This window comes from Apodemus sylvaticus, chromosome 22, assembly GCF_947179515.1.
Source record: "Apodemus sylvaticus chromosome 22, mApoSyl1.1, whole genome shotgun sequence".
Taxonomy (NCBI): Eukaryota; Metazoa; Chordata; class Mammalia; order Rodentia; family Muridae; genus Apodemus; species Apodemus sylvaticus.
Genome location: NC_067493.1, coordinates 34,839,612 through 34,862,137, shown reverse-complemented (window position 1 = coordinate 34,862,137; position 22,526 = coordinate 34,839,612). Strand labels below are relative to the sequence as shown.

At 51.9% G+C, this 22,526-nt stretch overlaps 1 protein-coding gene across 2 annotated transcripts; it reads left to right on the top strand.

Moving 5' to 3' along the window:
- Positions 1–6,494: 6,494 nt before the first annotated feature.
- Positions 6,495–21,455, top strand: Rfc2 (replication factor C subunit 2). Of its 2 annotated transcripts, XM_052169045.1 has the most exons (11): positions 6,495–6,638; positions 10,768–10,837; positions 11,448–11,489; positions 11,885–11,991; positions 13,560–13,661; positions 13,793–13,893; positions 15,559–15,716; positions 16,281–16,346; positions 17,664–17,744; positions 19,613–19,726; positions 20,512–21,455. In XM_052169045.1, the coding sequence occupies exons 1-11, from the start codon at positions 6,541–6,543 to the stop codon at positions 20,620–20,622; spliced, it is 1,050 nt and encodes a 349-aa protein (XP_052025005.1). In that variant the 5' UTR covers positions 6,495–6,540; the 3' UTR covers positions 20,623–21,455. The 2 variants fall into 2 exon arrangements, with proteins under 2 accessions (XP_052025005.1, XP_052025006.1); XM_052169046.1 differs by lacking the exons at positions 10,768–10,837; positions 11,448–11,489; positions 11,885–11,991.
- The last annotated feature ends 1,071 nt before the right edge of the window (positions 21,456–22,526 follow it).

Below are 22,526 nucleotides of genomic sequence, written 5' to 3'. Positions count from 1 at the left end.
ATCTGTTAGAGCTCAGTCTGATCTCTAAAATGAGTTACAAGCCAGCCAGGGTTACAGAGTGAGACAAAAATAATAGCAATAAAAATGTTTATTTATTAAAAATAAATAATTAGCTAGGCAGTGGTGGTGCACACCTTTAATCCCAGCACTTGGGAGGCAGAGGCAGGTAGATTTCTGAGTTCAAAGCCACCCTGGTCTACAGATGGCAACAGCTACACAGAGAAACCCTGTCTTGAAAAGAGGGGGTCTGGAGAGATGGCTCAGCAGTTAAGAGCACTGACTGCTCTTCCAGAGGTCCTGAGTTCAAATCCCAGCAACCACATGGTGGCTCACAGCCATCTGTCATGGGATCTGATGACTTCTGTGTGTCTGAAGACAGCTACAGTGTACTTGTATAAAATTAATAACTCTTTAAAAACAAAAGAAAGAAATAGATATAAAAAAAATAAGGCAACTTAGTGAGATCCTGTCCTGAGGGGCAGGGGGCAGGAAGTGTGCTTAGAGGCTCAGTGGTTGAGAGTATTTTTGCTCTTCCAGAGGACCCAGGTTCCAATCCCAGAACCCTCATAATGGTTCAAAACCATCTGTAACTTCAGTTCCAGGGATCTGACGCCCTCTTCTGGTTTCCTAGAGCACTGTATGCCAGTGATACAGACACACATGTGGGTAAAATATACTCAAAAATAAAAATAAAGAAAAAGTGCAGGGCGTGGTGGCGCACGCCTTTAATCCCAGCACTTGGGAGGCAGGGGCAGGCAGATTTCCGAGTTCGAGGCCAGCCTGCTCTACAGAGTGAGTTCCAGGACAGCCAAGGCTATACAGAGAAACCCTGTCTGGAAAAAAACCAAAAATAAATAAATATAAAGAAAAAATAAAATAAAAAAGCTGAGCTCTGCATTATGTCTATCACAAGGCCTGGGCCCAATCCCTGATCTCCCAGAGAGAGGAAAAGAGAATTGAAAACCAATGCCTGCGCAGGTGCCACATTTCCTATAGCTTTTTCAACAGAACAGGCAGCAAATCTTGGCTAAAGGCTTGGGGATAAGCCCAGCTGTGTGTGGTATGTCTCTGTTTTGTTGTTTGAGGGTCAGACTCGGAGCTTCACAGGAGGCAAACACGGAAACACTGAGTGAGCCACACCCCTTGCCCCTCTCTTGGGCATGCTAGGCTAGCATGCTGCCACACAGCTAAAGTCGCAGACTTTTCCATCTTTATTTGTTTGCATAACATTTCTAGGTATGTGTGCATAGTAACCGGATCACTTCTCTCTGTCCACAGAGTGGGCTCATGGGGTCAAACCCGAGTCCTCAGGCGTGGTGGAAAGTGCCTTCACCCACTGACCCATTAAACCACCTCTCTTTTTATGTATTTATTTGTTTGTTTGTTTGTTTGTTTGTTTGTTTGTTTTTGAGGCAGATCTGGCTAAGCTCCCCAGGCTGGCTTTGAACTTACCACCCTCCTGTCTTAGGCCCTTGAGCAGCTGGGACATCGCTGTGGCCACCATGCTATGAGCCTCTGTGTTAACTGCACCTTCCCCTTCCAGCTCAGCCCTCAGCCTGCTTGCTCCATCACAGCAACCAAGAAGCTGCACTCAGCCGAACTCAGGAAACTGAGGCAGGGAGATTACAATTTTAAAGCCTATTTGGACTACATAGAAAGGTCGACTTGCAAATAAATAAATAAATAAATAAATAACAAATAAATAAACCAAAAGGCATCAAAATTGAAGTCTGGCATCTGGAAAAGGAGCTAAAGCTTACACCCCCGATACGCTAGGTATGAGGAAAACATTACTTCCTCTGAGACACAGCCTTCTTGGAATGCACACCCTCAGGCTAGCATAGAATGTAGTGAGCCTGTAGTGCGTGGGTGTGTGCGCACACGCCGGGGCAGGCCAGGACTCGGCCAAAGGGCTTACTGTGAATTCTTCAGACAGTGCAGCCCACATGCAGAGATCTCTGGGATTAGAGAGAACATACACGAATGTATAGACATTCGGGAAGTGGCGCATAAATGACGGTGTTAGCCTAGGATCCATGAGACCCTGGGTTTGAGCCCCAGGCTGAGGGGCTGGAGATGTGGCTCAGTGGACAGAACATGTTCCGCTCTTGAGTTCAGCTGCCAACACATACGACAACATACAATCATATGTAATCCCAGCTTCACGGGTCCAATGGCTTTGCCTCTACTGACAACTGCACTCACATGTGCCTGCCTTCACACAGACAGACAGACAGACAGACAGAGACACACACATACATATATACAGAGTTATGGGTACTTGAAGTCTTTGTAGAGACCTGAGTTCACATCTCAGTTCACAACTGCCTACAACTCCAGATCCAGAGGATAGGATTTCCTCTTCTGGCATCTAAGGGCACAACCCCAACCCACAGATGCCCGGCCCCAGTCAGACCTTAGGCACACACACACATATACACACACATACACACACACATACACATAAAATAAAAATGAATCTTAGAGGGAGGGGAGCGTGTGCTGCTACACACTTGTAATCCAAGCTCTTGTGAGCAAGAGGCAAGAGGCTTGAAAGTTCTAGGCCACTCCAAGTTATATAGTGACTGAGGCCATTCTGGGATTCTAGGCAAATGATCTCCTCCTGAGCCGCATCCCCAGCCCCTGCTCTCCCTGGGGGATTCTAGGCAGGGCCTCTACCACTGAGCCACGCCCCCAGCCCCTCACTGGGGGATTCTAGGCAGGGGCTCTACCACTGAGCCACGCCCCCAGCCCCTCACTGGGGGATTCTAGGCAGGGGCTCTACCACTGAGCCACGCCCCCAGCCCCTCCCTGGGATATTCTAGACAGGGGCTCTACCACTGAGCCACGCCCCCAGCCCCTCCCTGGGGGATTCTAGGCAGGAGCTCTACCACTGAGCCATGTCCCCAGCCCCTGCCTTGGGGGTTCTCAGAACCACTCCCATAGTCCCTCTGTGTCTATTTTTGGGAAGACATGGAGACCTTTCCCTGTCAGTGCAGTCAGACAGATGGCTTTTAGTTTTCAGAGACTACATAGAATGAACTACTACTGATGCATGTTCATTTTCTCTTCCCCTGAACCATTTTAATGAACATTCTAGCACACATTTCTGTGTCATCTGTGCAAGCATTTATTTTCATTTTATTTAACGGGGTGTATGTATTTGTGTGTTTGTGTGTATATGTGTTTGTGTGTGTACGTGCATACATGTGTGTGTGTTTGTGTGTGTACGTGCATACATGTGTGTGTGTTTGTGTATATGCATGCATGTGTGTATGAGTATATGTGTGTGCATGTGTGTGTGTGTGAGTGTATGTGTGAGTGTATGTGTAGGTGTGCATGCATGTGCGTGAATGCGTGCCCATGTATGTTTGTGCCATAGCACTCTGCGCTGGTCAGAGGATAGCTTACAGGAGTCAGTTCTCTTTCCAAGCATGTGAGTCCTGAGAATTGAACTTGGGTCCTTCAGGCTTGTTGGCAAGCACCTCGACACCCTCCCCCCTCCCCCCCCAGCCATCTTACCGACCCTCAGGCAAACATTCTGTGAGAGGAGTCCCTGGAAGCAAAATGCTGAGTGGAGAAGTACAAACTTCTAAAGCATCATTAGAACCTGACAAGGCCAGGGCTGGAGAGCCAGCTCAGTGGTTGAGCGCACTGGCTGCTCTTCCAGAGGCCCCAGAGTCCTAACATCTATATGGCAGCCCACAACTGTCTGTCACTCCAATCTCAGGGGCTCTAATGCCCTTGTCTGGCCTCCACAGACACCTGCATTGGTACTGTACTTAAATGCATGCAGGCAATATATCCATACACATAAAACAGAAAAAGAGGAAGGAAGGAAGGAAGGAAGGAAGGAAGGAAGGAAGGAAGGAAGGAAAAGAAACTGACAAGGTCTTCTCCAGAAACCATTAGGCTTTGCTGAGAAGGTGGGGAAAAGCAATAGATAGGTAGGTAGGTTCTAGAAAAAGAGAAATAAACTACAAACAAGCCGCGCACAGTGAAATACTCCAAGAGGTGGTGCCAAACCAGTGTGAGGATGTGCCTCGGCTGGGACAGTGCTTGCCTAGGATGCTCGAAGCCCTGGGTTTCATCCCCTGCACTGCAGAAACTGGGCGTGGTGATTCACATCTGCAATCCCAGCATTCCAGAGGTAGAGGCAGGGAGTTTTGAAGTTCAAGACCAGGGAGTTGTAATACCTTTAGTCCCCGCACTTGGAAAGCAGAAGCAGGTGTATATTTGTGAGTTCGAGGCCAGCCTGGTCTACATAAGTAGTGAGTTCCAGGACAGTCAAGGCTACAGAGTGAGGCCCTGTCTTGAAACAACAAGGGGGAGGGGGAGGGCGAGAACCAGAGAGCACTTTTGTCTCTCATCAGTCATTTGCAGAGGGATTCATGAGTCACATTTTGTCCAGGCTGGGTGCAACTGGTCCTTTGTTACTCCGCAGATGAAGTGGTCCCGGCAGTGTCAGCAGGGACATGCTCACCGAGGAAATGCCAATAGACCAAAAACAGAAGTCAAGAAAGATCTCAGCTCAAAGATCGGCCACCCACAGCTGAGGTCTTAAAGGTCAGCCCACATCCAGGGACGTAAAATCTGCCCTCTGTGCCCATCTGTGAAAGTTCTCTCCTTGTTTTCTTATTGCTAAAGAGGAATCAAGAAAGCAAGACATGGCCGGAAGTGGTGGCAAAGCCTTTAATCTCAGCATTCCTCCGACAGGGGCAAGGGGATCTCCCCCGGTTCAAGTCCAGCCTGGTCTACACATCCAGGTCAGCCAGGGCTATGTAGCCAGTTCCAGGTCAGAGACAGACACTGTCTCAACAAGAGCCAGAAGCAAGGCAAGGGATTCAAGCACTGCTAATGCTTAACTAAAGAGTTCAAATGAACACCTTTGTGCTTGCCAGAGCACCTGGGGGATAGGCCCAGGCAGGCAGACTACGGAAATGAGCGGTTTGCTGAGGTTGCTAACAGTAGGGCAAGCCTGCTTGGAAACCACCAGCCTTAAACCTTGAAAATGCCACCTTGGGGAAAAACAACTTTTTTCCCCCTTTGTTCATACTGGTGATGGAACCCAGGGCTTCTGACCCAAACCCTATTATTTCTTTGAGACAGAATCTCATCTACCTCAGACTGGCATCCATCATCTCCCAGGTGCTGAAGCTACAGGTATGTGTCACGTCAGCTTTTGTTGTTGTTGTTGCTTTGTTGAGACAGAGTCTCCCTTTTCTTTCTTTCTTCCTTCTTTCCTTCTTTCCTTCCTTCCTTCCTTCCTTCCTTTCTTTCTTTCTTTCTTTCTTTCTTTCTTGACAGGGTTTCTCTGTATAGCCCTGGCTGTCCTAGAACTCACTCTGTAGACCAGGCTGGCCTCAAACTCAGAAATCTGCCTGCCTCTGCCTCCCAGAGTGCTGAGATTACAGGCGTGCGCCACCACTTGCCCGCAGAGTCTCCCTTTTCTAGTCCCAGCCTGGCCTAGAACTCACTCTCCTCCTGTCTTGTAAGAATAACAGGTGTGTACCATGATGCCTGAGCAGAAAGTATCTTTAGTTTTGTTATTGTTGTTATTTTGTTTTATTCTTTGAATTTTTGAGATAGGGTCTCACTATGTAGCTAGGGCTGGCTTTGAACTTACAAAGATCCATGGGCCACTGCTCCCAAGTGCTGGAATTAAAGACTTGTGCCTAGGAAATATCTCTTTAAAAATACTTACTTTAGCCAGGTGGTGGTGGTGCATGCCTTTAATCCCAGCACCTGGGAGGCAGAGGCAGGCGGATTTCTGAGTTCGAGGCCAGCCTGGTCTACAGAGTGAGTTCCAGGACAGCCAGGGCTACACAGAGAAACCCTGTCTCGAAAAACAAAAACAAACAAACAAACAAAACCTTACTTTAGCTAGGCAGTGTTGGCGCATGCCTTCAATCCCAACACACTAGAGACGGAGGCAGACAGATCTCTGAATCCAAGGCCAGCCTGGTCTACAGAGTGAGTTCCAGGGCACCCAAGGGCTACACAGAGAAACCCTGTCTCAAAAAAATTAAAAAAAAAAAAAACCATGAAAATAAAAAGAAGACAAAACGACATGAAATAGAGTACAATTAAATAAGATACAATAAAATGTCTCTTTCCGCCGGGCGGTGTTGGCGCACGCCTGTAATCCCAGCACTCTGGGAGGCAGAGGCAGGTGGATTTCTGAGTTCGAGGCCAGCCTGGTCTACAGAGTGAGTTCCAGGACAGCCAGAGCTACACAGAGAAACCCTGTCTCCATAAAACCAAAATCAAAAACAAAAACAAACAAAGAAACAAAACAAACAAACAAACAAAAATAATGTCTCTTTCACCGCCTCTTAAACGCCGGCTCCTGGTGCCAATGCGACCTCTAGTGGCCAGGGGTGGCTACGCTGTGCTCTCTGCGCAGGCGCAGGAAGAGACCACCGCCCCCCCATAACGCACTTCCGCTTCCCTCTCCGCGTTGCCCGGAAACCAGGACCCAGACTTCCGTCAGAGCGTCATGGGGCGGAGCTTCGGGTGGCGGGAAGAGCGGCCACCGGAATGGAGGTGCAGGAGAGCGGCAGTGGCCCGGCCGAGAGTGGGGCGCGGGAGCCCTCGCCTGTCCCCAGCAAGACCGCCGGCCACTACGAGCTGCCGTGGTGAGCCTGCAGCCATGGTACCGCGCGCGTAGAGGGGATGGCGAGTGAGGGCGGGCCGAGCTCCAGGGACCCTGGTTCGGCCTGGGTCTAGGGGACACACCGGAGGTGCGGATGTCCCCAGGAGCGCAGATTTCCCTTTTTCTTTTTCTTCTTGAACCTAGGTTTCAGTTTTTCTTTCCCTTTTTTTTTGTTTTGTTTTTGAAACCGTGTTTTGTGCAACCCTGGTTGGACTCGAACTCACTATGTAGCAAAGGATGACTTTGAACGTTTATCCTGGGGTGACAGGCATGCATTACTTCCGTAAAGCTGTGCTGGGGCGGGAACACAGCCTCGTGCATACAAAGCATGCACTCCACCGACTGAGGCCCATTCACAGCCCTGGGTTTCACAGTGCAACCCAAGCTGGTCTGGAGGTTTCTGAAGTCCTCCTGCCTCAGCTTCCCAAGTGCTGGAATGACAGGTGTAAGCCACCAGGCAAAGGTAGAGATTTTTATTTATGGAAACTGAGGAATGTGTGTCTCGAAGTCTAAGTGATGCTTAAACGTGACTAATAGGGTGTCGTGCACTGCAATGCTAATGGCCTCATTTTTTTAAAAAGATTTCTTTATTTATTTTATGTATGTGAGTTCGCTGTAGCTGTCTTCAGACACACCAGAAGAGGGCATCAGATCCCATTACAGATGGTTGTGAGCCAGCAATTGAACTCAGGATCTCTGGAAGAACAGTGTTCTTAACTGCTGAGCCATCTCTCCAGGCCTGATCTCATATTTTTTATTTGTTTAAAATCTTATCCAAAAAAACTACTAGTTTCAGCCAGCTGGTGGCACACACCTTTGATCCCAGCACTTGGAAGCCAGAGGCAGGCGAATCTCTGAGGCCAGCCAGTGGTACACATAGAAACTCTGTTAAGCCGGGCAGTGGTGGTGCACGCCTTTAGTCCCAGCACTTGGGAGGCAGAGGCAGGTGGATTTCTGAGTTCGAGGTCAGCCTGGTCTACAGAGTGAGTTCCAGGACAGCCAGGGCTACACAGAGAAAGCCTGTCTCGAAAAATCAAAAAACAAACAAAAACAAGAATGAAAGAAAGAAACTCTGCTAAACTAAACAAAACGTGTGTGTGTGGGGGGGGGGGGCTACAGGTTCATGTCACTATTTTGAGCTTTTGATTTTTTTGGATGGGAATTGATGGCAGGCCATGCACTATCATGGAGTTACCCCCAGCACTAGTTTTCCTTTATTAAGAGTACGGTTTCTGACACCAGACCACAGAGAGAGTCCTCAGTGCACTGAACTATCCGGACACCCAGAGCAGTGGCTCTCAACTTTCCGATTGCTGGGACCCTTTCACACAGTGCCTCATGTTGGGGTGCCCCTCCCCTTTCACACAGTGCCTCATGTTGGGGTGCCCCCTCCCCTTTCACACAGTGTCTCATGTTGGGGTGCCCCCTCCCCTTTCACACAGTGCCTCATGTTGGGGTGCCCCCTCCCCTTTCACACAGTGCCTTATGTTGGGGTGCCCCCTCCAACTATAAAATTTTTGTTGCTACTTCATAGCTGTAATTGTTAAGTTGTATAATGTCAATATCTGAGTTTACTGGTAGCCCTAGGCAACCGCTGTGACAGGGTCGCAGCCCACAGGTTGAGAACGCTGTTCTAAAGTGTAAGGTAATATTAGAAAAAGTATTATGCAAACTGGAGGTGCCCTCAGTGGCACAACACTTGCCTGGCATGCTCAGGGCCTAGGATTTCATTCCAGCACTCAAAAAGAAAGGAAGAAAAGAAAAAGCACCACATATGTAATTCAGCATTGTCTTGTCAACATAGGAATAAGTAAAAAGAAAACAGGTCTCCGCGTGGAGTGGGTCACTCCTGTTAGGTCCTCTGTAGCTACACAGTGCGTTTGAGACCAGCGATCGAGTGCTTGGCGACCTGAGTTTAATCCCTGGATCCTGCATTCTGGAAGGAGAGAACTGACTCCCAAAGTTCTCTGAGCTCCGCACCTGTGCCATGGCACATACAAATAATACGCATGCACACATGGATATATACTTAAAACATAAAGCATTCAGGAGGCTGGAGGTGGTGGATCTCTGTGTTCAAGGCCAGCCTGGTCTATATCAGAAGTTCCAGTCTGGCAAGAACTATGTAGTAAAGCCCTGTCTCCAAAAATAGAGAGGGAAAGGAAAGAGAACAGCAGAGCAAAGGAAACTGATAGTCAGATCACTGTAAATCTACAACATCTGTACGCAGAGCCGGAAAACGTCCTTTTGGCTTTTTACGTTGCTTGTTTGTTTGAAAAGCAGAACTTGGTGGTCAGGAGGCTGAGATAGACGGATCATGAGTTCCAGGCCGTCGGGAGATGTGGTCCAGTTGATAGGGTGCTTGCTGTCAAATGGGACCCCACATCTCCATGTGCCCTGTGGACTGGGCATAGTGATACATACATGCCTATAATCCTAGACCTGGAGAGGTAAAGTGACCAAGTAGCACTTCAAAACTGCTTAAGGGCCGGGTGGTGGTGCTGTACACCTTTAATCCCAGCACTGGGAGGCAGAGGCAGGTGGATTTCTGATTTCAAAGCCAACCTGGTCTACAGAGTGAGTTCCAGAACAGCCAGGGCTACACAGAGAAATCCTGTCTCGAAAAGCCAAAAAAAAGAACCAAAGCAAGCAAACAAAAACCTGCTTAAGCCTGCCCACCCAGGCTTCCCAGTCATAGTCCCAAATCACCAACTGCTGCTGAGAGGGTAAGGGTAGGCCACCTGCAACAGTGGCACACAGTGAGCCAGCACTGGCTGCCTGCCACCACAGACACCCTGAAGATAGCCATTTGGTATAAGAAATGGATGTATGGGGCCCATCGAGGCCCGCCGGCCAGTCCCGGTATTGTTTGTCAGGTGCACACTGGTGGGTCCCTCCACTGTGTGGGGAGGACAGGCAAAGAGCCAGGTCACACTCAAAGTTCTCTTGTTATCTTTTTTCACTTAAAGCCTTTCTTTTTGCATTCCTTTACTGGGGAGGAGGGGGCTCTTGCACCCGCCAGGTCAGAGAACAAGCTCTAGGAGTCCCTTCTGCCCTGTGGGTGCCCGGGATCAAACTCAGGAAGGTAGGCCTGTCAGCAAGCACCCATCTTGCTGGCTTTTTCTTGGCTTTGAGGTTGTTGGTGGTCAGTGTTGGTTGGCTGGGTTTCATTGCTGTTTGTTTGAGGTCCCCTTTATGTGTGTGAGTGTTTTGCCTGTGCGTCCATATGGGACTGTGTGTGCATGCAGGCGTGAAAAAGACAGAAGAGGGCATTGGATCTCTTGGAGTTAAGAGTTCCAGGAGGTTGTGACCCACTGTGTAGATGCTAGAAGTGGAACCTGGGTGTTCTGCAGCAGCAAGCATTCTTAACCACGGAATCATCTCTCTAGTGGTTATTTTTATTGTTTTTTAACATGTATGGAGAGTGTCTCCTTTAGCCTAGACTGGCCTTGTGCTTGTTATAACTGTGAACTTCTGAACCTCCCGCTCCAGCCCCAAGATACCTGGGATCGCCACTGGGCCTGGCTGATTGCTTGAATTAATTAATTAATTAACTAACTAACTTTATGTGCATTGCTGGGTTTGCCTGTGTGTGTGTGTGTCTGTGTGAGGGTATCAGATTCCCTGGAACTGGAGCCCCAGGCAGCTGTGAGCTTCTCTGTAGGCGCTGGGAAGGATTTGCACCCAGGTCCTCTGAAAGAGCAGCCAGTGCTTTCGGTCCCTGAGCCGTCTCTCCAGGCCTCGATTAGTTACTCATTTTGTGGGTGTGTGCCGTACATATAAGTCCCACGGTGCGTGTGGAGGGCATCAGTTTTCTTCCTGTGCCATCTTGGTTCTGGGGGTTGCGGTAAGGCTGACTAGCTTTGCCAAGAGTGCCTTTCTGTGCACTCTTTCTGGCTTAAGCGTCTTCCTCCTGGGTTCTCTTTTCTTCTCTGAAGTATGTATGTAGCAGAGGCTGCCTGGACCTCGGCGTCCTCCTGGCTTAGCCTCTCTGAGTTGGCATTACAGGTAACACAGCCCCACCCTGGCAGACTGTGCAGGGTTGCCCTTCCCTGCCCTCGCTTCTGGGTACTGTAGGGTAACCATGTCAGGGTTTGCTTTTTCCTCAACAGGGTTGAAAAATACAGACCCCTGAAGCTCAATGAAATAGTAGGAAATGAAGACACCGTGAGCAGGCTGGAGGTGAGGAGCCCGGAGCCCTTCTGACGTCACTTCAGGCAGCCAATCAGCTAGTGGGGATTGGAGGAAGGTTGCTGAGGGGTGAAGGGGGACTTCAACTGTTCCTCACGGGGTGGGCATATCTGTGGGGAAGGTACCCCCACACTTAGGGTGGGTCTTCCTACCTCGGAAGAGATCACAGTTGGTTCCCTTCTGCCCAACGGTGGGGCCTGCTGATGGACGACAGCTCAGCTTCTCAGCCTCTGCAAGTGCCTTTGTCTGCCAAGCCATCCTGTCGGCCCCTGTCTTTGTTTGTTTGTGGGTTTTATTTTGCCTTTTTTTTTTTTTAAAGACAGGATCTCACTAGGTAGTCCTGGCTGGCCCAGAACTTGCTATGTAGACCAGGCTGGCTTCTAACTCACAAAGATCTGTCTGCCTCTGCTTCCCAAGTGCTGGGATTAAAGGCGTGTGTGTGTGTGCCACCACACCCCCGCCATTCATTTGTTTTTTGAGTCAGGATTTTGGTATGCAGCCTGAGCTGGCCTTGAGTTCCTGGTCCTCTTGCCTGGACCTCCCGGGTGCGGAGACTAAGCAGGCACCACCACACCTAACGTGGTGAACCTCTTCCTCTCAGGTGTTTGCGAGAGAAGGCAATGTGCCCAACATCATCATTGCTGTGAGTACTCAGGCCTGGCCCGTGGGCATCTTGTGTCCCAGGTCCATTCCCTGCCTGGGGAGGCTGTGGGGCCTGGCTGGGTTGTCAGGGAGCATGCGCCAACAGTGGGGAGTGGTGGGAGCCGCAGGACCTACGTGGGACTCCTTTTTTAATTAGTTCATTTTTATGTGTATGGGTATTAGACCTGCATTTGTGTTTATGTGCCGTGTGCATACCTGGTGCCCTGAGGGGGGTGGGTCCCTGGAACTGAAGTTAGTTAGTTTTGGGCACTGGGGATGGTACCCAGGTCCTCTGGACAAGTACGAGTGAATAATGAATGCTCGTAACTGCTGGGCCTTCTCCCCAGTCCTTGGGACCTTCTTGGCTGAAGCACTTAGGGGAGCTGTTACCCGCAGGGTCCCCCAGGAACTGGCAAGACGACCAGCATCCTCTGCTTGGCGAGAGCGCTGCTGGGCCCGGCCCTGAAGGATGCAGTTCTGGAACTCAATGCATCAAATGACAGGTGGGGGGGGCGGGGAGTTTCGAGGAGGGACCCGACCTCCTGCTACACCTGCCCTCCTGCTCGGGCCCCGAACTTGCTTCACTGGCCCCACACTTGAGAGGAATCATGGCCGGTCCAGGGTCTGAGGAACACGTGCAGGGTTCCTTGTTTTGATGAAATGCTCAAAAATTACTTTTTGTTTGTTTGTTTGTTTGTATTTAGTTTTTTTCAAGACAGGGTTTCTCTGCGTAGCCCTGACTGTCCTGGAACTCACTCTGTAGACCAGGCTGGCCTCGAACTCAAAAAATCCCCCTGCCTCTGCCTCCCAGAGTGCGCCACCACCGCCCGGCCAATTACTCTCTTTTTAAAGTGTGTTTTATTGCTGCTTATTTTTTGGGGGGAGGGGCATTTGTGTGTAGAGCTCAGAGAAGAGCTTGCTGGGAGTTGGTTCTCTCCACTGAGTCCTGAGGATTACACTCAGGTTTCGGAGGTCAGCAGCAAGTGCCTTTCCCTACTGAGCCATTTTCGCGCGTGCATGTGTGTGTGTGTGTGTGTGTGTGTGTGTGCGCGCGCGCGCACCCTGGCACGTGTGAAGGTCAGAGCACAGTCATGGGGAATCAGCTTTCTTCTACCTTTATGCGGGTTCTGTAGGTTGAATTCAGGTTGTGCATCTTGCAGTCTGCTGGCAGGTGCATTTACCCACAATGCCGTCTCCCCCGGCCCTGAAACCACTTTTCAGTGTTCGCTTCAGTCATGTTAATATGTTCGTGTTACTGTGCAACACCTTTCTGACCTTGCAAAACTGAAACTGCCCTCGAGCACTCCCCGTTTCCTCTGCAGCCCGGGCGGCCACCGCCAACCTCTGGTCTGTGTGTGACTGCTAGCTCATGTTCCCAAGTTAAAATACAGTCCTGTAGCTCAAGGAGGATTTACGAGCCCCTTGGGAACTGGGAGCAGTGTGTGGGAAATCCCAGCACTGGAGAGGCTGAGGCAGGTGGCTTCTGAGTTCCAGGTCTTCCCAGACACCATGTGTAGATCCTCTCTCAAAAAATAAAACACAGGGCTGAAGAGATTGCTTAGCAGTTAAGAACATGCTGCCATGCAGGAAGGTGGTGGCGCATGCCTGTAGTCCCAGCGCTCTGGAGGCAGAGGCAGGTGGATCTTTGAGTTCAAGGCCAGCCTGGTCTACAGAGTGAGTTCCAGGACAGTCAGGGCTACACAGAGAAACCCTATCTCAAAAAAACAAAAACAAAAGAAAGAAACATGATGCTCTTGTGGAGACACAGAATTCCCTTCCTGCACCACTCACCTTGTACCAGCTCACAACTGCTAGGAGCTCCAGCTCCAGGCATCCAGGCATTCCGCTTCTGGCCTCTACAGGCACACACACACACACACCACATACACACACGCACCACACGCACATGCTGTGCATCTACAAAAACATTAAAAAGTAAGTCGGGCCACTGAAATTGGCTCAGGAGATAAACACAGTCCGTCACTCACTGTGCAGACCTCAGAGCCCACAGAGCCCCTCCCTCGGGATAACATGTTTGTGACACATTCATTCTTGTATTCTTGTGTTTCAGGGGCATCGACGTGGTGAGGAATAAGATCAAGATGTTCGCCCAGCAGAAAGTCACCCTCCCCAAGGGCCGGCACAAGATAATCATTCTGGATGAGGCAGACAGGTGTGGGCTGGACATGGGTTCCCCAAGTAGACCAGGCTGGCCTCAGGTCCTCAGTTCTCTCTCTCAGAACAGCAGGGATGATGGGGCCACGCCCCCCAACCTGGCACCAACCTCCTCTTACGCCTCCTCAGCATGACGGATGGAGCCCAGCAGGCGCTCAGGAGAACCATGGAAATCTACTCCAAGACGACCCGCTTCGCTCTGGCTTGTAACGCTTCAGACAAAATCATAGGTGAGCGGGCAGCCTGGGCAGCTGCGGCCAGTAAGGCTCCCCCTTTTTATTTTATTTTTTGTTTTTTGTTTTTTTTTGGACAGGGTTTCTCTGCTTAGTCCTGGCTGTCCTAGAACTCAACTCTGTAGACCAGGCTGGCCTTGAACTCAGAAATCCGCCTGCCTCTGCCTCCCAAGTGCTGGGATCACAGGCGTGGTTTTTCATTTGATTTTGATCTTCATTGTGTCTGTCTGTCTGTCTGAATGTACGTGCCCTGGAACTAGGATTGCAGGCAGTTCTTGCCGGCCCTAATTTTATCTTTCATGGGACTGCAGATGCAGCCCAGGGGTTTTAGGCCTTCACCCTCCGACTAACTGTGCCCTGTGTATGTTTTATTTTGAGACTCAGTCTTCCTAAATTGCCCAGGCTGGTGTTGAATTCGCTCTATCTCCCAGGAATGCCCTGAACTTATGATCCTCCTGCCTCAGCACCCTGAGTAGATGGGGCGGCAGGCCTGTGCCACACAGTTGTCTAGACCATGCTCTGGTTGTTTTCTGTGCTGCGACCCTTGGCATCGACTCCGCATTGGGCTTAGCTGAGGCCTCACCTCACTACAGTGTCTTTCTGTGGTGCCGTTGGCCTGGAGCCCAGCTGCCCAAGCCCCGGCCTCTGTCAGGCAGGTAGCACCCCTCGTACCACATGCTGCATGCACAGCCCGAGTCGGCCTGTGCTGCCATGCTGTGCTATCTGTCTCACTGCTGTCCTGCTGATGTCCTGCACTGGGCTCTTCTGTCCCACTTCCCCTCCACCCCACACACAAGCGTGTTACCACATGCCTTTTCCTGCCGGCTCACGGCTGCCTACATGGGTGAAATGCTTTCTGTAAGCAGGAGTCATCCCTCCTGTCCCACCTGCCCCCCTTGATTTAAACATCACGTTGGCATGTGCCTGCCTGTAGATGCCAGAGGCTAAGAGAAGCCAGCTATCATCTATGTGGGCCTCAGAATTGAACTCAGGTTGTCAGTCTTGGCGGCAAGCATCTGTTTCCACTGAGCGGTCTTGCTCCCTGCCTCCCCCCCCCTTTCCTTTTTTCTTTTTCTTTTTTTTTTTTTTACATTCCAAAAATATTTTAATATATATGATATAAGGATCCTTTTTTCTTGTTGTTGTTGTTGGTTCATTGAGTCAGTCTCAAGTAGCCCAGGTTGGCCTTGAACTGACCTAATACCTGAGGCTTACCTTGAAGAACTCACGACCCTCCCATCCCTGCCTCACTATGTAATCCCGAGTGTTGGGATTACAAGCTAGCACCTTCTTGCCTGGTCCCTTGTAGAGCTTTAAGGAGCTTGGAGTTCCATTCCCTCCTAGCCTGGCCGACTGTGATCCTTCCCCACGGGGCCCACGCATTCCACACTGTGATTCTGGTGACTCCAGAGGTCCTAACTTCTTGTGTGTGTGTGTGTGTGTGTGTGTGTGTGTGTGTGTGTGTGTGTGTGTGTGTGTGTTGGGTACTGGACACACATCCGCACGCACACCTAGAGAAAGGCCCTCTGCGGAGCAGGAGCAGGACTGGAAAGCTGGTGACCCAGCCGCTGCGCTTCTTCCCTGATGGTGTGATGTTGGCTCAGCGTGTTCTGACCAGCCGCCAGCCTTGCCGGGAGCCCTCACGCTGCCCTCTCTCTCCAGAGCCCATCCAGTCCCGCTGTGCGGTGCTCCGCTACACCAAGCTCACCGACGCCCAGGTCCTCAGCAGGCTCATGAATGTCATCGAGAAGGAAAAGGTGCCGTACACAGATGACGGCCTGGAAGCCATCATCTTCACAGCCCAGGGAGACATGCGCCAGGTTGGTGGGTGACCGTGGCTTTCTGTCTTAGTCAGGGTTTCTGCCGCTGCAGTGAAACACCATGACCAAAAAGCAAGCTGGGGACAGGAGGGTTGATTCAGCTCACACTTCCTCATCGCTGTTCATCACCAAAGGAAGTCAGGACAGGAGCTCACGCAGGCCAGGAACCTGGAGGCAGGAGCTGATGCGGAGGCCATGGAGGGCGCTGCCCTCCATTGCTCAGCCTGCTCTCTTACCCAGGCCCTCCCCCCAGGACGGCCCCACCCACAGCGGGCTGTCTCCCACCCATCAGTCGCTAAGTAAGAAATTGCCCTATAGCGGGCTCTTGTGGAGACTTTCCTTTCAGGTAATGCTAGCTTGTCTCTAGTTGACATGAGACTGACCAGCACATTGCTCTTACAAGTTGAAGTCTATGAATGAGTGTTGTGCCAAATCTGGCTAAAATGCAGACTGGGGACCCCACACCCTGCAGGGGAGCTGCTAGAGGGTGGGTGTCGGGTCCCTGAGAGGCAGAGCAGGGAAGACATCTTAGTTGCCCATGCTGTGTCTCTTGTCTCCTTCCAGGCACTGAACAACCTGCAGTCCACCTTCTCAGGGTTTGGCTATATCAACAGCGAGAATGTATTCAAGGTACCAGGGCCAGGAGAGGGCTAACATGCAGCACAGTGGGCCTGCACAGCCGTTGGGTGGATGTGGGACCCGGCTTGGTAGTCCACGCCTGTGATCCCAGCATCTGGGAGGCTGCACAGAAGGGTGGGGAGTTCCAGGCCAGCATCACCTACAGAGTGAGAACTATCTCGGGTGGGCAGGCGGGCAGACAGGCGGGCGGGCAGGAGGGCGGGCAGGCGGGCGGGCAAGGCCTGATTTAGTAGAGTGCTCACCTGGGTTCCAGACCCAGCACCACATAAACTAGGCATCCTATGCCTATAATACGAGCTGTTGGGAGGCTACGGCAGGGGGACTGTGAGTCACTGTCTTGTTCCCTAAGGAAGTTGGCGGGCACTCACAGCTCGGTGAATGGGCTCCTGGCAGAGTTGGGTCCTTGCCTCATTTGGTTTCCCACCACAGCTTTGTCCCTTGTGCCCAGGAGACCAGTGGGAGGGTCCTGGGAAGGTTTCACGTGGAGGTAGTTGAAGATGGGTGGATCCAGGCTAGCCTGATCCTGTGTTACCTGATCCTTCACCCCCTGCAGAGATGGTCCTACCCTTACGTGCGCTGCTGGCTGGGCTCTGGTGGCCTGTCTGAAATCGCTTGCCTCCCTGAGCCGTCTGTCCCACCTTCTTTTGTTTCTTTTTTTTCTGACCCAGAGTCTGTAGCGCAGACCCTGTCCCCGGGCCCAGTCTGTAGGGTTAGACTTTTTTTGGATTTGTTTTTTTTCGAGACGGGGTTTCTCTGTGTAGCCCTGGCTGTCCTGGAACTCACTCTGTAGACCAGGCTGGCCTCGAACTCAGAAATCTGCCTGTCTCTGCCTCCCAGAGTGCTGGGATTACAGGCATGCGCCACCACCGCCCGGCAGCTTCAGTCTGTAGCGCAGACCCTGTCCCCGGGCCTCAAACTTCTGATCTCCTGCCTCCAGCACTCTCGTGCTGAAGTCACAACCATGTGCCGCCAGCCGCCGCTCATTCACTTATTGTAGAGTCAGTTAGGTCTCAATATGTGGCCCAGACTAGCCTTGAACTTGAGGTCCTCCTAAGTGTTGAGGTTACAGGCATGCGCCACCATGTGACGCCACACCTTTAATGCCACCCAAGCAGAGTCTTGCTGGGCCTTTGGCTGCCTTGTAGTTCATTCATCTTGGCTGTGAGGAATTTAATTGCATTGGGAGCTGTCACTTTGGGGATGTCCTTGGGAGTGAGCAGGGTGTTCCCAAACCCCACTCCGGCCGCTGGAGACTTGGTGAGAACCAGTCCGGGCCTCAAGATGTCGTGTCCCTGGTTGTTCACTCAGGTCTGCGACGAGCCCCACCCCCTGCTTGTGAAGGAGATGATCCAGCACTGTGTGAACGCCAACATCGATGAGGCCTATAAGGTGGGCCTCCTCCTTCCTCATCTCCACAGGCCGTGTCTCTCTTCAGCCAGGCCGAGGAGCCCACGGTGTCTCCAGGGCTCCCTCTGTGTCACTCCCCTTAACACTATAAAGTCACCATGAGTTCTCTCACTCTGCCAGAACCAGGTGGAAGTTGCTCTGCAGAGGCCGCTTTGTTGGGACTGGCAGGAGGGCGTGGTGGTGGGAGCGGAGGCTTGGCTCCTTTTTTCCCCTGAGACAGGGTTTCTCTGTGTAGCCCTGGCTGTCCTGGAACTCACTGTGTAGACCAGGCTGGCCTCGAACTCAGAAATCCGCCTGCCTCCGCCTCCCAAGTTCTGGGATCAAAGGTGTGCGCCACCACCGCCTGGTGTCTTTACTCTTTTTAAATATGCATGAGTATTTTGCTTTCATGTAGTCTGCTGACCACATGTGTGTCTGGTGCCCTTGGAGTCCAGAAGAGGACATCAGTCCCCAAGACTGGAGTTAGAGTTGTGAGCTGTCATGTGGGTGCTAGAAATTAAACCCGGGTCCCAAAAGAGCAGCCAGTGCTCTTAACCACTGAGCCATCTCTCCAGCCCCATGAGCTGCCTCATATCTTGATGGGTCAGGAAGCGCGTGCTGCTGCCGAGCTGTGGAGGCCCCACCTCCTAAATGCAGGACCTCCGGGAACAGCCACCAGCCGGAACAGCCACCAGCCGGAACAGCCACCAGCCGGGCACCACGTGGCACTTCACACTCAAGCCATGAAACTGATTCATAGGGCTGATTCCTTGCCCCAGGCCACACTGCAGACAGTAGACCTTCTGGAGTTACATCCTGCACAGGAGATCTCAGCCTGGGACAAGGGAAGAGCAACCAACACCCCCAGTGATGTCACATTGTCCTGCGTAGGGGACACATGTCACATCCTGCTCTGTCTTGTTTTGTTTTGTTTTTACGAGACGGGGTTTCTCTGTGTAGCCCTGGCTGTCCTGGAACTCACTCTGTAGACCAGGCTGGCCTCAAACTCAGAAATCCGCCTGCCTCTGCCTCCCAGAGTGCTGGGATTATAGGCGTGTGCCACCATCACCTGGCTCTGCTCTGTCTTCTTGAGAATCACATAGAGGGCCAACCAGGAAGAGGAGGGGTCAGAAAGGATTTGGTTCAGGTGTGGCTGAAGGGTGGGTCTGGTTCTCTGAGCGGACACCAGTGAGGATGACTTCAGATCTCTAGGTGTCGGGATACAATTGGACAGAGACCCCTTAACTGATCCATGTTTCCCACTCAGTCAACCGGGGAGACTGACGAGGCTTGGGGCGGAGTTGGACTTAGTGAGAAACTGGAGTAGCAGGCGGGGAGACTGGTTCCTGAAGGAGGGACACAGCTAACTAATCCCTGACGCTAGCTCTCCCTGTCTAACCCAAACACCACTAGACGTCCAAGGTGCCAAGGCTCGGAGAACTGTCTCTAGACACAGCCCCGGGCTAGGGAAGGTGGACGGGAGGGAGGTCCGGCACTAACGAAATCCGGCCCTGCTCCGTTGTCTGCTCCCACCATGCAGGGGCCTCTGTCTGACTGAGCCTGGGGGAGGGAGTCCACCTGGAAGGCTCTGGGTAGAGATGCAATCTAGGCAAGATATCAGAGCATCTTGCCTTCCGTCAGTGGGGCCTTCCCGGAAAGTGAGCTACATTATCTGCTGGGATCAGAGGGCTGGGTGACCCAAGACATCCACGGGGCCCACTAACACCTCTAACTCTCAGGAGATCCTCAAAGCCAAACTGTTACCACAGGGTGATAGGCTAGGCCCCCCCCATAGGTCCGACTCTGTGTGTGTGTGTGTGTGTGTGTGTGTGTGCTCACAGCATTCAGAGCCTGCTGGGTCTTCTGTCTAGATTCTTGCTCACCTGTGGCACCTGGGCTACTCACCCGAAGATGTCATCGGCAATATTTTCCGAGTGTGCAAAACCTTCCCGATGGCTGAATACTTGAAACTGGAGTTCATCAAGGTTAGTCAGAGTTCAGGAGTGCCTCGTGTGTGTCTACCATAGAGTCTGGCGGCTTCTCGCTTTGTGTTTATAGTTGGGGTCTCACAGTATGGCCTAAGCCGGGCTTAAGGGCATGGGCCACCCACTGCCCTGCCCTGGCCTCCTCACTGCATAGAGCCTTCCAGATGTGCGGTGCTGTGGGCCTGAACCCGGGCCCTGATCACTGAGCAGTGTTCACTGTGACTGTCACTGTCACTTGTTCCCAGGAAGGGCGTTGGCGTTTCTATGGCTAAGGCCACTGCACAGGCCACCACACCTCCCAGCCAAGGTCTTGTTCTGCTCAGTGGGTTCCCAGGCACAAGACCCCTGACTCCGGCAAGTGTATGCTGAACATCTTAAGAATTGAACTGGGGCGGGCCTCGTTGGGAGTGCCTGCCTCAGACGCCTGGGGCTGGTCCGCAGCACTGCATGAGAAGGGCGCTGCTGGGCACGACCTCACCAGTAGTTACACAGTGAGACCTCATTCCAACAGCAACAGCGGGAATAACTGGGTGGAGGTGAAGGCAGGAGAATCAAGCTCAGGGCCACCCTCAACTACGTAGGGAGTTTGAACCCAGCCTGGGCTATGTGAGACCCTAGCAGACTGGGCCTGTGGCTCAGGACTGGAAGCTGCAGGTCTACCTCAGGCTCAGAACCCGATTCATGAGCACGTTGAGGTCCTCGGATCTGTTCGGAACCACCCACTAGTTAGCCGAGAAGGACCTACTAGTCCCCTTGCCCACCTGCTGCTCTCGCGTGTCTTTCAGGAGATTGGATACACTCACATGAAAGTGGCAGAAGGAGTGAACTCCCTGCTGCAGATGGCTGGACTGCTGGCCAGGCTGTGTCAGAAGACCATGGCTCCAGTGGCCAGCTGACTTGAGACGTCCTCCACTAATGGAACTAGGAGAGTCTCTGTGGCTGAGGCGCTGATGTTCCTTCCGGCTTTCCTGGTGTGGGAGATGTGCCTCAGCCTTTGCTACAACCTGCTCGATTTGTTTATGTTCTGTGAGAATAGAGCCTCTGTAGCCCAGGCTGACCTTGAACTCCTGATCCACCTCTGCCTGCCGAGCACTGGGATTACAGGTGTGTGTCTTGTTGGCTTTCTGCGGTACTGCGGATGGAACAAGTGCCCTGCCGGCCTGGCTACAGTGAGACTGAGCTCTGAAGGTCCCACAGGGCTGCCTCTGCACCTCTGCTCTTCAGTGTGTGGCCTCGCCTCCGGCCCTGGACGTGGGACGTGATGGGAAAGCTCTGACCTCTACAGTCTTTGTCTTTGTAGCCGAAAAAGCCTTTGGATGTTTGTCTTGTAATGCTTAATTGCTTGAGGCCTTGGGGAAACCAGTGTCTTCTCCTGCCTGGTGTACCCCGGGGCCAACAAGACTGCAGCAGGTAAAAGTGCCGGCCACACACCTGGCCTCTTGAGTTCCACCCCCAGAACCCACAAGATATGGAAGAGAACTGACTCTGCAGACACTCTGTGGGGCGCCAGTGTGGTGGAGCCAGCGTTTAATCCCAGCACTCAGAAGGCAGTGGCAGGGGATCTCTGCGTTCAAGGCCAGCCTGGTCTGCATAGTGAGTTCCAGGACAGCCAGGGCTACATAGGGCTACCTGTCTCAAAACAAAAAAGATGTCTTCTGAGTCCTGTACACATGCACAGGTAATAAGTAAAACTGTAAAAATCTTTAAAAATTAAAGAAACTAAGCCAGCCACAGTAGCACACACCGTATTTTTCTTACAATGATTTATTTGGTGTGTATGAGTGGTTTTTATTTTATGCGTGGGTGTTTTGCCTGCATGTGTGCCTGCTCACTGCACACATGCAGTGAGTGCCTAACAAGGCCCAAGAGTACATTGGTCCCTTGCAAGGGGAGTTACAGAGTTGCTAAGCCTCTGTGTAGGTGTGGGGAATCGAACCGTGGTCCTCCGCAAGAGCAGGCATAACTGCTGAGCCGTCGCCCCAGTTCTGAGAATCCATGATGCCAAGCACTCGGGCTGAGTTCAGAGCTAGCCCCTGCTATGGGAGTCCCTGCCAGCCTGGGAAATGTGACGCTATTTCATGCGTCAGTGTCCAGCAGTTAGATTCTAGGTGATTCTCTGATCTAATAACTTGTAGCATTCATTTCTTCTCAGAATGAATTTGTGGTCAGGGAAAGGGGCTGGACATGAAGTGCTTCGCCCATTCCTCTCTGGACCTCAGGGTCATTTCTACTAAGAATCTTGGTTTTAAGCCAGGCAGTGGTGGTAGCACACACCTTTAACCTTTAACTCAGGAGGCAGAGGCAGGCAGATCTCTGAGTTCGAGGCCAGCCTGGTCTACAGAGTGAGTTCCAGGACAGCCGGAACTACACAGAGAAACCCTGTCTTGAAAAAAAAAAAAACTAGCTTGCTTTTCATTTCCAGGAAAGGTCTTTACCAGAGGCAGGCATGGTGGCAGCACCTGGGGTGCTGAGGCAAAGGAGTGCCATGAGTTCAGTGCCAGCCACCTGGGTCACAGTAAGACTAAGTGACAGAAGGCTACTGGCAAGATGGCTCCGTAGTAAAGGCACTTGTCTGTCTTCCCAGCCTGGCAACCTGAGCCTCATCCCTGGAGCCCTCTGAGGGCAGGAGAGCCAGCCCTGGGCCAGCAGGTCTATCCAGTCAGCAAGCTTACAAGCTCAGTGACAGACACTTGTGCAGAAAGCAGGAGAGATGATGGGTGGCTCAGCAGGTGGGCTTAGGTTCCTAGCACTCCCGTGGGCAGCCGACAAGGGTCAGGTGTCCCGGTGCCTCCAGAACTCT

Excerpts from the sequence above, each read along its gene's own strand:
- Rfc2 (XM_052169045.1), top strand. The coding sequence starts at position 6,541 with ATGGAGGTGCAGGAGAGCGGCAGTGGCCCGGCCGAGAGTGGGGCGCGG. Across the intron at positions 6,639-10,767 it reads GGCCACTACGAGCTGCCGTG|GGTTGAAAAATACAGACCCC; the intron begins GTGAGCCTGCAG and ends TTTCCTCAACAG. Across the intron at positions 16,347-17,663 it reads ACAGCGAGAATGTATTCAAG|GTCTGCGACGAGCCCCACCC; the intron begins GTACCAGGGCCA and ends TTGTTCACTCAG.